This window comes from Thalassophryne amazonica, chromosome 10 (genome assembly GCF_902500255.1).
Source record: "Thalassophryne amazonica chromosome 10, fThaAma1.1, whole genome shotgun sequence".
Lineage (NCBI taxonomy): Eukaryota > Metazoa > Chordata > Actinopteri > Batrachoidiformes > Batrachoididae > Thalassophryne > Thalassophryne amazonica.
Window position 1 is genome coordinate 4,009,592 of NC_047112.1, and position 17,316 is coordinate 4,026,907.

Below are 17,316 nucleotides of genomic sequence, written 5' to 3' on the forward strand. Positions count from 1 at the left end.
GTATTGATTACAGACCCTGCAGCGGGTCCGTAAACAACTTTTCTGCAGCGCGGCTTTGCTTTGAACCTTGAACCAATCGAAGCAGTGCTTCGCAGATTGAAGCAATGCTTCGATTATTCTTTCTTTGTTTTGCTTAATTTTCTCCTGCTAAAACCCTAAAGAGCATACGTCTGTGTGCTTTTCTATGTTAAACCGACCTGTTATGTTCTTCTGAAACAGTTGATGTATTTTATAACTTAAAAACGGGAGCGATGCTAACTTGTGAGCATGTCTATGGCATTTTCAATGTTAAAAGTTAGCATTGCAGCTGTCATCACGTTCGGGTGCATTTGTTTTCAAATTGTAATATTTCTTAAATTTATTTTTGTTTTCTAATGATTATTATATACAATTTTAGAGAAAGAGGCAAAAAAAAAAACTGAATAGAAACACAACAGAAAATATAAAAGCAATGAAAATAAATAAATGCTTTCTTTTCAGTGAGAGCAAGGGCAGCCAATCAAACAACAGCAACCGATCAGCGCCACCTACTTGCAATTCATAATGAGGTTGCCAAATAAGCTCCAAAACGACGCCATTAAAGGCAAACAAGGCATTCTATACCCAGCATAGTAACATAGCTGTTTCAGAGAGCCTTTTAGGAAGGTTCTTAGCCATTACAGACCCAACCAATTTTTTGGGGGCTACATATCACATCACAGAACAAGGATTAATGCCCCATTCAACCTCTCTCTGTCACCTTTAATGTACCCGGCCCTTTCCCCGAATGTTCTATAACTTTTTCCCAAAATGGGTTTATCAGTTTGCTTTCCCAGAAAGTGTGCACCAAGGTTCCTGTCTCTGTATGACATTTCCAACATAAGTTATTGGCCAGAAAACCCATCCTATGGAGTTTAGGAGTAAAGTAAAACCTATGTATGAATTTGAATTGTCTTCACCTCTTAGAACTCAGAACTGATCAACTTTATGCCTCTCAAAAATTTATCTTAAAAATCAGACCAGCATACTACTTCTCCACTTCTCACGCATCCGCTCACATTCCAAGATTTTATTAAACAGTGTGGTTAGAAACTCCACTGCCATCTCTCTTAAACATTTTCATGTACCCACTGGAATGTCATCTGGGCCAACTGCTTTTTCACTCTTCATCCTCTTCATCATTGTCCTCACTTCATCCTTACTATCTGTCAACTTCTTGATTCATTCTCTCATCGTCCTTCTTTCTCTATTTTCTTCATTTATCAGTTCCTCAAAGTACTCCCTCCACCTTCTCGACACACTCACCTCACTTGTCAGCACATTACCATCTGCAGTTTAACTTCACAATTCTAAAAGTTAAATTACATAAAGTCTGTCTGTCAGAAGAATATGTCATCTGGTCACACACTCAAGCTAACTAGTTCCATGAGCTGGAACTGTGAACTCCCATGATGCTCTTCTTTGTTGCTATTCTTCTTTCATGCAACTGATCTCCTGAGTTGCCAATAAGGTGCAGGTAAGTGCTTTGGGCCAGAAGTTATGAGGAGCAACTGGACAGTTTTCTTCTGACAGACTCAGAAGCTCTGATTAAGCATGTTGTGTGTGTGTTTTGTTCGATTGTCCTGCATTCTCCACTTTCAGTGAGAAGCAACAAATTCTTATGAGCGACAGCCAGTAAACATGAAGAGGAGAAAATATGAAATCTACACTTTTTTTCCTCTCTGCCATCATTTTCTTTCGCTCAAGTTGATTTTTCTTTCTTCAGGGTGTTGGTGACTCCCTTGGGGTGAGTATAGCGGGAGGAAAGGGCAGTCCGCTGGGGGATGTGCCCATCTTCATTGCTATGATTCAGGCTAACGGCGTCGCTGCGAAGACACACCAACTCAAAGTACGAAGAAGTTCTGTGTGATGTACAAGTGTGTCAGTGTGTGTTTTTGCCTCATGCTCTGTGTGTGTGTGTGTGTGTGTGTGTGTGTGTGTGTGTGTGTGTGTGTGTGTGTGTGTGTGTGTGTGTGTGTGTGTGTGTGTGTGTGTGTGTGTGTGTGTGTGTGTGTGTGTGCATTCAGGTGGGCGACAGGATCGTCAGTATAAACGGTGACTCTGTGGATGATCTCACACACAGCAGTGTGGTCAACATGCTGAAGAACAGCTACGGAATCATCAGTCTGCAGGTAAAACTCCCGTTTGAGTGAGTTCTTCCACTTATGCAATCCCATGATTCTTGGCTGCCATGTTGTTGGTGAAAGCAGTGGATTTCCACCGCTGAGCGAGTAACATCTCAGAAAGCAGCCCAGCCCAGTGTCACACATTTTTTTTGTGCTCCCGTAATGAAATGAGTCACATTTTCGTGACGCAGTTTTTTTTTTTATTTTATTTTACTATTTCTAACATTTTCCCTAACCATAACAATAAAGCCCCAGACCCCCCCGCATCACCCTTCATTTTATGGTCCCATCATGAAATGGCATGAGATTGAGTTGGAAAGCGCCTTGGGGCAACTGTTTGTTGTGATTTGGTGCTATATAAATAAAATTGATGATGATGATGATGAATCATCCGGTCGAGCCACAGCAAACTGGACAAAAAAATGCTGTTTGTCGGGGAACCAAAGCACATGTTACTCTGCTTTCTGTGCCAGGAAACATACTCATGAGCAGGGTTCTAGCTAGAACCATTTTAGTGCCGGGTGAATTACGTGATCACAACTCACGGCCGGAGGTCCAAGGGGCACCGGCGGGGGTCAAGGGGGCAGAGCCCCCTATACCAAAGTTCTTTTTTAAATATTTCTGTCAAAATCTAAGTTAATAAAATAAATAATGTTGAAAAGGTTAAAAACAGATTAATATTTGATGGACATATAGCATTTGCTCTCTTGTTCAAAAATGACACACTGTACCTTTTAATCCTGTGAAGCAGGAGGAGTTTTTTGTCATGACAGTTTTTTTCCAACAGCATTATTAATATTTTTTAAACAATATAACCTCTAATTGCCTTGTGAACAAGAGCTGAACCTGGACAGTTTTTCATCTTATTTCCTCCCCCGCCCCTCCTCTCCTCTCGCTCTCTCTCCTCTGCCCCCCCCACTCTCACCGTCTGTTTTCCTTTGACCTTTTTGGAAACAGGGAGCCTTTAAACTGTAGAATAAGCCATACATTTCTGAGTATATTATCAGCATCTGTTGACACAGAACTCTGGATTGTGAAGTATTTTTTTGGAGGATTTTTTTTTTTTCCTTAAAGTCAGAAAAGTCAGAGCGGAATGCGCGTCTGTCCGCTCTGATCTCTGCTTTCAGTGTTCTGCGGCTTCATAGAGCTTATCTTGGGTCTTTAGGTGTACTGGCCTCGTAGAACCCAGCTCTACTATCCAGGAGTTAAACACCTCCACACAATAAGTCACTGACACCAGGATGGGTTTAGACTGTTCTTTATATGGCAGGTGTGAAACTGTAATGACATAATATAGTATATAATATAGTATACATGAGTGGAAATGCACAGAAAAACAGCAACCACGTTTGTTTATGCTAATGCTAACCAAATGTACTTAAAAGAACCACACATGTTAGCATAGCTTGTAAGTTGTAAATAACTTGTAAATAGTTTTTTAACCTCATGAAATTACCTTTAAACACATCTTATTTATGTAAAACCTTAACTTAAGACTTATTTATTGTATACTCACAGGGAATGCCTGTGAGTATATATATATATATATATATATATATACGAGGTCTATTAGAAAAGTATCCAACCTTATTTTTTTCAAAAACCATATGGATTTGAATCACATGTGATTACATCAGACATGCTTGAACCCTCGTGGGCATGCGAGAGTTTTTTCACGCCTGTCGGTTACGTCATTCGCCTGTGGGCAGTCTTTGAGTGAGGAGTCGTCCACCCTCTCGTCGTTTTTTCATTGTTTAGGAATGGCTCAGAGACTGTTGCTTTGTTTGATAAAAATTTTTTCAAAACTGTAAGGCACAACTGAGTGGACACCATTCAATAAATTCAGCTGGTTTTCGGTAAAAATTTTAACGGCTGATGAGAGATTTTGGTCTGGTAGTGTCGCTTTAAGGACGGTCCACGGCGCCTGACGGCGATCTGCGCTTCGAGGCGGCAGCGTCTCGCCGTTTCAAGTTGAAAAGTTCCACATTTCAGGCTCTGTTGACGCAGTAAGTCGTCAGAGAACAGAGAACTTTCAGAAGAAGTCGGCATGAGGAGTTTATTCAGACATTCCATTGTTAACGGACATTTTGTAATGAAAGAACGTGTGGGCAGAGTCGCATGTCGGGCCGGACCCGACCGCGGGGGGTCGCGGCAGGAAAAACACCTCCGTTGGAAATCTTAACGGGCAAGTTGGAACATGCCCAAGCTGTTAAACAATTTCTCAGTTACTCACTTGTTGAAAGCCATTAAAAGCCGCCTGAATTCTACAAATGGTTTTCAACACGGAGGTGTTTTTCCTGTCGCGGCGCACACAGATTTGCCGAGTCGTCACGGAAACGACTCGGCGAATTTGCGCGTACGTCTTTCATTAAAAAATGTCCTTAAACAGTGGAATGTCCGCATAAATTCCTCATGCCGGCCTCTTCTGAATCTTCTCTGTTCTCTCACGATGTCCTGGGTGAATTAAGCCTTAAATTAGGATGTTTTCAGCTCGAAACAGGCCGACGACAGCGCCTGGAAGCGCTGCAGGACGTCCCGCTCCGTGGGAAGTCCTTACACCGACAGAAACACCCCATAATCTCTCATCAGCCGTTAAACTTTTCACAGAAAACCATCTTAATTTCTCGAATAGTGTCCACTCGGATATTCCTCACAGGTCCAGAAAAAATTTTGATAAAGCAACGCGCGCCGTCTCGAGCAGCGTGTGAAACAAAGGAATTCAGCCGAGAGGGCGGGACCACATCTCACTCAAGGCCTGCCCACAGGGAAATGACGTCACCGACATGCGTGAAAAAACTCACGCATGCGCACGAGGGTTCAAGCATGATTGGTGTAATCGCATGTCATTCAAATCCATATAGTTAAAAAAAAAAATAAAAGGGTCGGTTTATTATCTAAGAGACCTCGTATATATATATATATATATAAGTGCGGAAACACACACGCACACACAGAGCCACTAAAAACAATACTTCACTCCCCCTCTGGAGGGGAAGTAACAAAGTCTGAATCAGCCTCAAAATGTTGTGAAGTCTTTGCTGACCCAAGAACAACCAAATCTTGGTTTTGAGGTCTTGAGGACACAAACAGAAACAGTCACATGACCTCCACCTGCCTGGTGGTGGGTGGAGTTAATGACGGAAAACAATGAGGGGCAACAAATTGTCTGATTATTGATGGTAAAAGTCGGTGAAGTGATTGTTAGCTGTGATTTCAAGCAGTCACCTGTTTGTTTGTTGGTTTTAGGTGGTCGCAGACACAAACATCAGTGCCATCGCCAGTCAGGTGGAGAGTTTGACCAGCAGCTCCAACACAGACGCACACACAGCAGAGCCTGAGTGAGTGCACACATACACGCTCCTCATACACACCGTCAACGTGAATCCAAGTGTCCATCCACACCGTCAACGTAAATCCAAGTGTCCATCCACACCGTCAACGTAAATCCAAGTGTCCATCCACACCGTCAACGTAAATCCAAGTGTCCATCCACACCGTCAACGTGAATCCAAGTGTCCATCCACACCGTCAACGTGAATCCAAGTGTCCATCCACACCGTCGACGTAAATCCAAGTGTCCATCCACACCGTCGACGTAAATCCAAGTGTCCATCCACACCGTCGACGTGAATCCAAGTGTCCATCCACACCGTCGACGTGAATCCAAGTGTCCATCCACACCGTCGACGTAAATCCAAGTGTCCATCCACACCGTCGACGTGAATCCAAGTGTCCATCCACACCGTCGACGTGAATCCAAGTGTCCATCCACACCGTCAACGTGAATCCAAGTGTCCATCCACACCGTCGACGTGAATCCAAGTGTCCATCCACACCGTCGACGTGAATCCAAGTGTCCATCCACACCGTCAACGTGAATCCAAGTGTCCATCCACACCGTCAACGTGACTCCACCTCCTGAGTGGAAACAGACTGAAGAAAAAAAAATCACTTCAGTGAAGGTCAGGTCACAAACCCACGGTGACTGTTTCAGTGTTTGAGTGTCCAGCTGACTGAGACCCAGATGGAGAACCTTATTAGCTTCACAGAAACTCACGAGATAAACTCTTTCCTACATGCTGATTCCTTCCTTCCTTCCTTCATTAGGAGGAAGCTGTTTGTTTCAGGCTGTGTTCCAATCTGGCGGCTGCACACTTCGAAGGCAGCTTGTAAAATGACCATGTTCAGCCTTCTTTCCCCCCAAAAATGTGAAATACACCAAGTGGCCCAAGAGTCACTGTGTGACACCACCCCCCCCCCCCCCAAAAAAAAAGCACGCAGAAAGACACTTTTACGCCTCATATATACTCTTGTAAATCAGTAATATTCATAAGTGTAATAAGTAGTGTAAATAGACCTCATTTATAAAGCGCTTTTCCATCCGCATCAGACACTCAAAGCGCTTTACAATAATGCCTCACATTCACCCTGATGTGAGCAAAAGGGGATTAACGATCTTGCCCAAGGAACTGAGGATCTTCTGGTCTCAAGGCCAAGGCCTTAACCACTAGACCATCACCTCCCCCAGTGTAAAATGATGGCTGAGGTACAGGTTAGGCCCACTACACCAGCTTGTCCCCTGCGGCAACAAAACAGCAGGTGGTAGAGCCGAAGAAAGTTCATGTCTCAACAGTAACACACCGTGGGACAGATGTCTCCTTTCAGAACTGTTTGTTGTGGCCTCCGCTGGCTCCACTGATGACCTTAGAAGGGTGCAGACCCTGAATTGGGACACAGCCACTGTGGTGCTGATGCAGACAGGAAGTTCAGGTCTAACTTTAAGCTCCTCCTCCTCAGGGGTCCACAGCCCCGTAGCATCCGTCTGGAAAAAGGTTCTGAGGGCCTCGGCTTCAGCATCGTCGGAGGCTTTGGGAGTCCACACGGAGACCTGCCCATCTACGTCAAGACTGTCTTCAGCAAGGTCCGAACTCTGGATTTACTGCTCTCACACAGTTTTTTTGGTGTCACCTGTAATTTAATGAAAACAATATGTTCATATGCAAACAAAATACAGGTTTCAGCTGTTTGTTTCATTTAAAGTTATACTCAACAAAAATATAAACGCAACACTTTTGGTTTTGCTCCCATTTTGTATGAGATGAACTCAAAGATCTAAAACTTTTTCCACATACACAATATCACCATTTCCCTCAAATATTGTTCACAAACCAGTCGAAATCTGTGATAGTGAGCACTTCTCCTTTGCTGAGATAATCCATCCCACCTCACAGGTGTGCCATACCAAGATGCTGATTAGACACCATGATTAGTGCACAGGTGTGCCTTAGACTGCCCACAATAAAAGGCCACTCTGAAAGGTGCAGTTTTGTTTTATTGGGGGGGGATACCAGTCAGTATCTGGTGTGACCACCATTTGCCTCATGCAGTGCAACACATCTCCTTCACATCATCCATGAAGAGAACACCTCTCCAACGTGCCAAACGCCAGCGAATGTGAGCATTTGCCCACTCAAGTCGGTTACGACGACGAACTGGAGTCAGGTCGAGACCCCGATGAGGACGACGAGTATGCAGATGAGCTTCCCTGAGACGGTTTCTGACAGTTTGTGCAGAAATTCTTTGGTTATGCAAACCGATTGTTTCAGCAGCTGTCCGAGTGGCTGGTCTCAGACGATCTTGGAGGTGAACATGCTGGATGTGGAGGTCCTGGGCTGGTGTGGTTACACGTGGTCTGCGGTTGTGAGGCTGGTTGGATGTACTGCCAAATTCTCTGAAACGACTTTGGAGATGGCTTATGATAGAGACATGAACATTCAATACACGAGCAACAGCTCTGGTTGACATTCCTGCTGTCAGCATGCCAACTGCACGCTCCCTCAAATCTTGCGACATCTGTGGCATTGTGCTGTGTGATAAAACTGCACCTTTCAGAGTGGCCTTTTATTGTGGGCAGTCTAAGGCACACCTGTGCACTAATCATGGTGTCTAATCAGCATCTTGATATGGCACACCTGTGAGGTCGGATGGATTATCTCAGCAAAGGAGAAGTGCTCACTATCACAGATTTAGACTGGTTTGTGAACAATATTTGAGAGAAATGGTGATATTGTTTATGTGGAAAAAGTTTTAGATCTTTGAGTTCATCTCATACAAAATGGGAGCAAAACCAAAAGTGTTGCGTTTATATTTTTGTTGAGTGTATTTAAATTTATAATGAAAATGTCAAACAGTTACCAAAACATTATGATGTAGTACTAACAGAAGTGTGTACTCCCTACCTGAGTACTCCCTGTTGAAGTACACAGCGCTCAATGTGGTGACCAGCCACAAATATCGCCAGCGCATCCATTTCCAAAATAGATCACCAGTCAGTAGTTTGTATTTTTTGTCTGAACAGAGTGCCCTGTTTTTCTTTTTTCTTGTTTTTTTCTGGCTGCACTGAGCACTTTAAGTTGAACTTCTCTGACAGGCAGCGTGTCATTACCGGGCGTCTCTTCAGGCAGCCAATCAGAGCAGAAAGGGAACTGGTTTTGCCGTTTCTCTCTTCAGTCATCTGATTTGCTGAAACTCCTACTACAGCTGTCAACAGATGGCGCCAGACGTCAGAATCTGTCATCAACTCCACAGATTCTGACTCGCACCAACATATATTTACAGAACACCTCCAAATATATTGTTGCTCTGCAGATGTTTGTTGATGAAACACTGTTAGCGCAATCAGCTGGTTTTATTAAAATCAGACAAAAAAGAACCCGTTGGTTCATGGGAGGACGTAAGTCTGATCTGAGCCCTGAGTCTCCCTGGTGATCATCTATAGATTGGAATGACACAGACGGGCCGCATGAGCAGGATTCAAACCCATGTCTACCTATTGGCAAGCCGACTCCTTACCCACTCATCCACCTGCTCCACTCACGGGAGGATGAGGTTGTTCTTTTTTCTGTAATTTCACCTCAGGAGGAACCCTGAACACGAGGGGTTTGGTTTTAGTCCCTTAGTGGTTCCTTGAATCGCTGAGTGGCCTCTAAATGTTTCGAGCTGTGAGCCAGCTGAAAACGTTTGAATCGAGGTCTGAGAGTCCACATGCCTCTGTGGACGACGTGCAGCGCTGCACGTCTCTGATCCTCCAGGTGAAATGTTTTCTTAAATTTCAGTCCGACTTTTGTTGACTGAACATTTGATTCTTTCAGTTTGTCGAGAGCACGATCCGCTGACCTCACTGTTTGATTCTGACATAAACGCTGTGTGTCGCAGGGCGCCGCAGCCATGGATCGGCGGCTGAAGCGTGGAGACCAGATTCTGTCAGTGAATGGAGAAAGCCTGCAGGGGGCGACACACGAGCAGGCTGTTGCCATCCTGAAGAAGCAAAAAGGAAGCGTCACGCTGGACGTCCTCTCCTAACACACACACACGAACACGGATGCTCACAGATGGATTACAGCGAAACATGACTACAGCACGATGCTCCATCATGGATCCGAGCGCTCAAGTTACTAACATGCAAAAAAAAAAAAAAAACAACCTTCTGACCGTTTCCAGCATGGACATACTGCTTCTTTTGGGGGGGGGGCAGAACAGTGCTTCCATAGCAACGCAGACTGACATCTGTCACCCCTTTAAAAGCTGCTGGTTAGTCTGAAGGTCAAAGGTCATATGAGAGGTCACGCTGCTCAGTCAGAGTTCAGATGTTCGTGTTCTCAGACTGAGTTTGAGGAGCACTCAGAGAGCGCACACCTCCACCAAGACCACCGGCTCAACCTGAAAGTTCATCAAAAAAGAAAAAAAAATGAAACAACGAAAAATCCACAAACAGACAGACGTCAAGATTCTGACATGTTCCCGTCATTCCGCTTTACTGACAGCACAATCATCCGAAACCTCACACAATCAAATCCGACGCAAAAGGAAAATCCGCCACAGCCAACATGGACAAAAGGGATTTTATTTTATTTTATCTGTTTTAAATTCTGTTTATTGCTTTAGTTTGATGCCACCGCGCGGAGCAACAGGAAACGCACCGCCAGCTCGGGAATCGAACCGCCAGCTGTGATTGATATGATGATCTTATTCATGCCGCCGCCTGATTCTGAGCTGGAGACACATTAATCGGAATTAACGGGAAAATTTGCTTTTAGCGCACAAATTTGTAACCGTGAGGGAAAAAAAAAAAAGACATTTTCAGAAAAACCAGCAAAAAGAAGATGTTCCCAGTGGCTTCAGTGCAGCTAAACTGGGAAAAGAAAACCGAAATATCGTTATCGTTGAACGTGGGCGTAGTATGGTTTTCCTCTGCTGCTGTTGCCTTGGTGACCACCATGTTTTGGAGCGTTGTGGCGGTGGGGGTATGAGCTCAGAGTCCTCAAAAACCTGAAGACTGACCTGGTTCCACTTAGATAATTAACCACATGGGGTGGAACAGAGATGGACTGTTCGTTTGCTAGTTAGCATAGCGACCCCAGGTACGAGGCTTGTTAGCTGTTAGCCGTCGATTAGCTAATCCTGTAAATGTGAAGATGATGGAGGAGGACAGGTGGAAGCTTAGAATTTGGGTTTTGTTAAAAACTGTAACACTACACTCTGTTTCAAACCTCATTAATGTAATTTGTTCACCGTTAAATCAGACAAAAGGTAGTTAGCAAGTTAGCATCCAGAAATAAATTTTGTGCATGTTGTTGCTCATTGGTCTCGATGTGTCAAAAAATGAATTATACTTTAGTTTTTGCTAAATATGTGTAATTATATTGATGACTAATGCAGATGTTGAAATCAGATAAAATTAGTAGAAATTATTGATGAACTCTGAATTGTAATTACACCTTAATTGCTTCAAAATTAAAATTTATTAAGTCTGTAAGTAAACATGACAAATCATGTTGCTTTTTCCTAACAGAGTAGAGAAGCTTGAAACTTCGACTGGACTGGGTTGCTTGACGCGAGGACGTTTCGCTTCAAATCACAGAAGCTTCCTCAGCTAAAATTCTTGCTCTGGTGGTGACAGAAGTCAGACCACCAGAGCAAGAATTTTAGCTGAGGAAGCTTCTGTGATTTGAAGCGAAACGTCCTCGCGTCAAGCAACCCAGTCCAGTCGAAGTTTCAAGCTTCTCTACTATGGAAACCACCTGGACAACTGAGAGCCTACACAGAAACTTTCCTAACAGATTTTCTTCCATGCCTCTGACTTTGTCCACCAGGGGGCAGATTAGTGCAAATCGTCCTCATTGTCTCAGTCCGGTGTGAGGGACTCAGCGCCTGCCTAGACTGAGTGATCCGCTACACTAGTCTGCATATGCGCGAACCTGGTGTTACAGTCTGATCGGTCCCCCTGCCGTCAGTGCACCTACATCATGTTGGAGCGTCAGCAGCAATTTTACAGATTATCGCTTTGTTTCTGTTTAAAGGACATGTCGCACTGAAATCATAGCCATTTAGATTTAGGCTGTTAGTGACCATCCCATGATCCACCGGGATACTTTGTGCACTTTTGTGACCGGTTTCAAAGTGTACGGCATTTGCAGCAAACAGCTCCGGAGACGTCTGAAAACCAAGTACTCGTGTGTTTCTGACAGGTGACATCACTACTAGAAGCGTCCCAGCATGCGCTTCAATGGAATGTAGCTGATAACGTTAAGAACTGAGGCACAGATTAATTGCACAGTTTACATAAGTAGGGATGGGTATCGATAAGATTTTATCTATTGATACCATTACAATTCCGCTTATCGATCCGATTCCTTATCGATACCTCTTGTGAATTTTTTGTGTACTAAAAGTAGGCTTTACAGGTTTTCTGTGTCAGCGGGTCAAAGAGCTTTTTCCTATCATGCACCCGCTCTGTGGAATGGTCTTCCTGCAACCGTGAGACAGTTGGAGTCTATGGACATTTTTAAGACAAGACTTAAAGCCTATTTTTATCTCTTTCTTATGAATAATTTTTATTTTTATCTGTTTTATTCTTTTACTTTTACTATTTGAATTTTTTTATTTTTATTTATTTATTTTAATTTTCTTTGTGAGGCGCCTTGAGACGCCGTTTATTGTGATTTGGCACTTTATAAACCAATTAAATTGAAATTGAACAACATTTATTGAGTCTTAAAGTAAATAAATGTGAAATTGGTCACTGGATCCTTAAACTCTGGACATAATAAACTCTACATGGTGGATCCTTGATCCCTCAACATAAATAGAAATAAACAAAATCTGTAGTTTTTGTCAAAACCATTTCCTTTCAGACATTATTGGCATGAATGTCTTTCCATACATCTGAGCTGAGCTCTTGCAGCTGTGCTTCATGTCAGGATGTAATTCATAAAGAAAGCAAGACGTCTCCTTTTGGGAGGAAAAAAATGTTTTAGTCAACTGTAGTTTCTTGTCTGTATTACAGTGTTTGTAAGAGGTGTCATTTTATTTAAAACAGCGATTTGTTTTGAAGTTATTAATTCTGACCGGACTGTGTGTCTGCAGAGAGCCGCACAGCATTTGGGCCTGTTTTAATGGAATGAAGGACGGTTCTCGTTTCTTGACTGCAACAAGACAAGAGTCCCAGTTAGTGACTTTAATCCACACAAAAGTGACTCACGATATTTTAATGGCTTTGAGAGGGGTTAAGAAGTGGACTTTCTGCTTCTGAAGAGCAGCAAATCAAAGAACCAACGAGCTAGTGGATTGAAGCACTGCTTCATTGGTTCACACTTCAAAGTGGAGTCGTGCTGCAGAAGCGGTTGATTACAGAGCCGCTGCAGGGTCTGTAATCAATGTAGAGAAATGATCATTTTCCCGATAAATACTCTCAAATACAATGGCTGCTCTGAAGGACCGATAATGAATCGTTAAGCAAAAAGACTATTGTTATCAGTGGATCAAATCATTTCTTAACGATACCCAAAAAGAACCAGTTCTCGAAACCCAACCCTGTACATAAGTGTGATGTTGTGTTCTGATGACTCGTTTTTAAGTGATAACTCTTCATTTTGATGCAGTCACAGTAAAAGCAGCAGCTGTGAGAAGGTTTTTTGCACCTGCACGGCCACAAGTCATAAACGCAGCCTGTTAAAAACACTAGTAACTGTTGTATATAACTGTGAAAAATCTAATATGTGTGTGTGTGTGTATGTCTCATCACAAAGACATTCCATGTCCATTAAGCAGCAATAAACAGCTGACGTGGGTTAAAGCAGAGTAACAGCCATTTGAACCCACATGTCTGCTGTTTTTTAAAGGATTATTCAACATTAATTCTCTTTTAAAAGTTCCTTATAGAGATTGACAGTTTTATGACATTTGACAGAGTCTACAAGCTTAATACTGATTATATATTGTTTAAATTCATCCGAGCTGCTGCTTTCAAAGAAAAGCTCTGAAGCTTTGTGATCGGACAGAACTGTATTTGTTTCCCTCAGTCTGTCTGTCTGGGATGTTTCTGTTTTGCTCTTAACTACGTCACAAGCAGAGAAATGCCGAGGATTGCAGAGTGAGACATTTTCTGGAAATGCACCTGTTTCCTCACTTCAGGAGAGGAATAAAAAAACATCAGAAACCACTAATTATGAGCGCATGTGCGCAGAGAGACGTACAATCATGAGAACTTTGATGTGTTGCTAACTGGGACATTAAAAAACATCCGACATGTCCTTTAAAACTGTCTTTAGAATGATTTAAGAGGTTTTACTTTGTCACCTGATGGTTAATAATCCCATTATTACCTTTGATCAGCAGAGAGTCAGACTCAGAGTCAGACTCAGACGTGCTGCTGTGGTGCTCTGATCACTTCCTCCGTCTTTTCTGATGAAATAAAGCTGAATTTAAGTGGAAATGATTCTTGTAGAAAAGCTTCAGTTAACTGTCGCTGAGACAGATGATGACAGGAGGCAGTTTGAAGCAGAAACGAGGTGATAATCAGTAAATCGCTGCTGATGCTCCGAAATGACACATGCGCAGTGAAGGCAGGGGCAGACCCATCAGACGGGGGGGGTGCTGAGCCCCTCATACTGGGTCTCCCCTCAAGCCTTTACACTGAACTCTGTGTTTGTAGTTTAGCATAAAAACTTAGATTTTGTTTGCTTTACAGCTCTTCTTCTTCCTCCGTGTCGTGATCACACAGTTATTTCTGCCCCCTGTGTTGGACAAGAGAATTACAGCTGTTAAACTTGAAGAGTAAAGCGTCTCACATCCATCCTGCGTGAACTGAAACATTTTACTTTTGCTGCTTGCTCACATTCAGGAATTTATTCATGCGGTCTGGAGGACGCCGGGCCGCGCCAGCACCACCATGTGGCATGCTCTCCTGAGCGTGAACCTGCACACCTGTGTCCCATGGCTGAGATATTTACTCTCAGGACAGGGTTTTTGACCCTGGTTCTGTTTGGCTGCTTCCAAGTCTAGACCCAAGTCTGCTCTGAGATGTGATGGATCCTCCATTTTCCCAAACCTTCACTGGTCTAAGGACCTGAGTTGGACTGGGAGTCTGGAGACTTTGTGACTTTTTGCTGGTCGTACAGTGACCTTTGTGATTTGATCAAGCTGGGCATGTCTCGGTGCCAAACCAAAAATTCACCGGGAATGAACAAAAGAATACAATCAAGATCATCAGGAAGACTGAGAGTGTTGTGATGTCAATTACAATCGATAGGACATTCTGAGAGAACAGACCTCGGCCAGCCAGCAGAGGGCAGTCACAGTTCTCGCTTCTGTGAAACATGAAAAAACAACCCTCTATTTATTCTGGTTTTTCTGAACTCAGAACATTTTTCTGTAAAGTGCCACTGAAATGACACTTTTTCAGCTATCGTCCTCCGTGTCTGGCTTCTGCTTGTTCCACAGCCACAGGGGGGCGCACACCTGTCTATTTTTGTGTGTCTTTCGCCCCGCACGAGTGACTTCAAGTGGTTTTTTTTGGGGGGGGGGGGGCAGCGGATCCTGAACTTGGACTTTTGTTCATTCTGATCAGGTTGTGTTGGTCCAGGTCCTCCTGGCACATGAATAAAATTCCCACTACAGTATTCCCGATGTGATGGAGCCATTGGATCAGTGAACCCGTCAGGATCCAGTTCTTCCTACATAATCAGTCCTCGTGTAATTACAGTCTTAATTTTTGTGATTTGTTTTTAGATGAATGTAATTTATTTCACTCAAGAGTTGATGCATTTTTGTCTTTTGTTGTTTGTTTGAATTATTGATTTGTTTGCTCACGTACTTTTGTACACGTCCTCAAACCTTTAGAGAACAAAAACTAGAACCTGCGCCATGGACATGGAGAGCTTCCTGTAAAATGTGCACAGCACCGCGTTCTTCTGACCAGCTTCACGGTGGAACAGAAGCAGATTAAAAAATATATATATACATTTCAGCTACAGTTTTCCAGAAGGCACATGGGAGAACAGAGCCTCAATTAAATCTGTTTTTTGCTCTGTGAGTAAATGCAGCCAGAATTCTGATGCTGAGCCTTTGTTTTTGTTTTTTTCAAGATCAAGAATGTAAATGAAATAAAAGTGAAACTTCCCTCATTGGACAGTTTTGGCAGTGATTTGACTGTGAAGATGATGTGCAAAAAAAAGACCTTGTAATTTGAGGAAAAGCAAATAAAAAAAAAAAAATTATAACATGAATATAAAGTTATTAAAAATGAAAAAATCATTTCCATCATTCAGGAATGAAGTCAAGAATAAAATCAATTTGAGTTTATAGAAATAATAAAAAACTCATAATAAAGTGACATTTGTTTAACTGAAGAAGGAATGTTTGTTGGAAATAATTATCGCCACTTTGTTCTCAGCAAATCTTTATTATTATTATTTTATTTCCCAAATCTTTGTTGATAATAGAACTTTTGTATTGACTCGATTTGTTTTTTTTTTTGTTTTGTTTTTTCCCAGTTTGAAATTCTGTCAAAACAAATATGTTGAAGCATTTTGTAGATTTTCAATTAAGGTTTTTATTTCTTTTTGTGAGGTCAAAGGTACGTTAGAGAGGAACTTCACAAGTCTGGAGGAACTGCAGTACCACAGTTCCCCTCAGAGCTCCGTCCAGAATGACTTTAGTTCTGATGGTCTGAGTCGGTTTGTTTGTAGCGGCGCCCGCGGGTTTTTCACACCTTCATTTTAACACCAGAAATAAAAAGTCCCCATTTGGATCCATATGAAGAGTTGATTTTTTTTTCCCACTGGTGTAGTGAGTCTGAGTGTTTTAAAAAGAAAAAAGTATCAGTTTCTGTCTGTAAGAGCAGTTTGAGAGACTGATCCAGATCCTGAACCTTCAGTCTCGACCAGCGTGCACGTCATTGCTGGTGTCACTCCAGGTTTTGTGTTTCGGGGTCATCTGTCTCACACAGTCCGGTTTGGCAGCCATCTCGGATTGTATGGTGGACCCAGTGTGGATCCACAGTGTCCATGAGGACATCCAGAGCTGTGAGGAGAAAGAATCTGAGGTGCCACGTCCTTGTACACGAGGCCCCTGTGGTCATCTTCAGATTCAATGGCAGCATTCAGCATTTCACAAAGCAAATCACCGTATTTGATCAGGCCAGTCCTGAAAAAGAATTCTATTAGTTAACGTCAGAACACTGGGACAGAACAGGGAGGTTTAGCGGTTAAGACGTTGGGCTTGAGACCAGAAGATCCTTGGTTCACATCCCTGGAAAATCACTAAGGGCCCTTGGGCAAGGTCTTTAACCCCTTATTGCTCCCGGTGTGTAGTGAGCACCTTGTATGACAGCACCCTGACATTGGGGTGAATGTGAGGCATTATTGTAAAGCACTTTGAGCATCTGATGCAGATGGAAAAGCGGTATATGGAGTGCATTAATACAACCCCTGGCAATAATTATGGAATCACCGTCCTCGGAGGATGTTCATTCATTTGTTTAATTTTGTAGAAAAAAAAAGATCACAGACATGACACAAAACTAAAGTCATTTCAAATGACAACTTTCTGGCTTTAAGAAACACTATATGAAATCAGGAAAAAAAAAATTGTGGCAGTCAGTAACTGTTACTTTTTTAGACCAAGCAGAGGGAAAAAAATATGGACTCACTCAATTCTGAGGAATAAATTATGGAATCACCCTGTAAATTTTCATCCCCAAAACTAACACCTGCATCAAATCAGATCTGCTCGTTAGTCTGCATCTAAAAAGGAGTGATCACACCTTGGAGAGCTGTTGCACCAAGTGGACTGACATGAATCATGGCTCCAACACGAGAGATGTCAATTGAAA

General features: G+C 42.8%; 1 protein-coding gene and 1 long non-coding RNA gene across 2 annotated transcripts in view; one reads left to right on the forward strand and one right to left on the reverse strand.

The window, feature by feature from the left end:
• patj (PATJ crumbs cell polarity complex component) overlaps window positions 1–9,662 on the forward strand; it is a 254,271-nt gene extending 244,609 nt beyond the window's left edge. The window contains exons 40-44 of the mRNA XM_034179321.1: window positions 1,745–1,867; window positions 2,046–2,150; window positions 5,391–5,482; window positions 6,942–7,065; window positions 9,360–9,662. Coding sequence (XP_034035212.1) covers window positions 1,745–1,867; window positions 2,046–2,150; window positions 5,391–5,482; window positions 6,942–7,065; window positions 9,360–9,506 — 591 coding nt within the window. The 3' untranslated portion in view covers window positions 9,507–9,662. The remainder of the gene's footprint in view (window positions 1–1,744; window positions 1,868–2,045; window positions 2,151–5,390; window positions 5,483–6,941; window positions 7,066–9,359) is intronic.
• Window positions 186–16,200, reverse strand: LOC117518243. The gene is made up of 3 exons (XR_004562926.1): window positions 14,303–16,200; window positions 8,392–8,394; window positions 186–197 (listed from the first exon to the last, which is right to left on the reverse strand). It is a non-coding gene; the product is annotated as an uncharacterized LOC117518243 (long non-coding RNA).
• Between the last annotated feature and the right edge of the window lie 1,116 nt (window positions 16,201–17,316).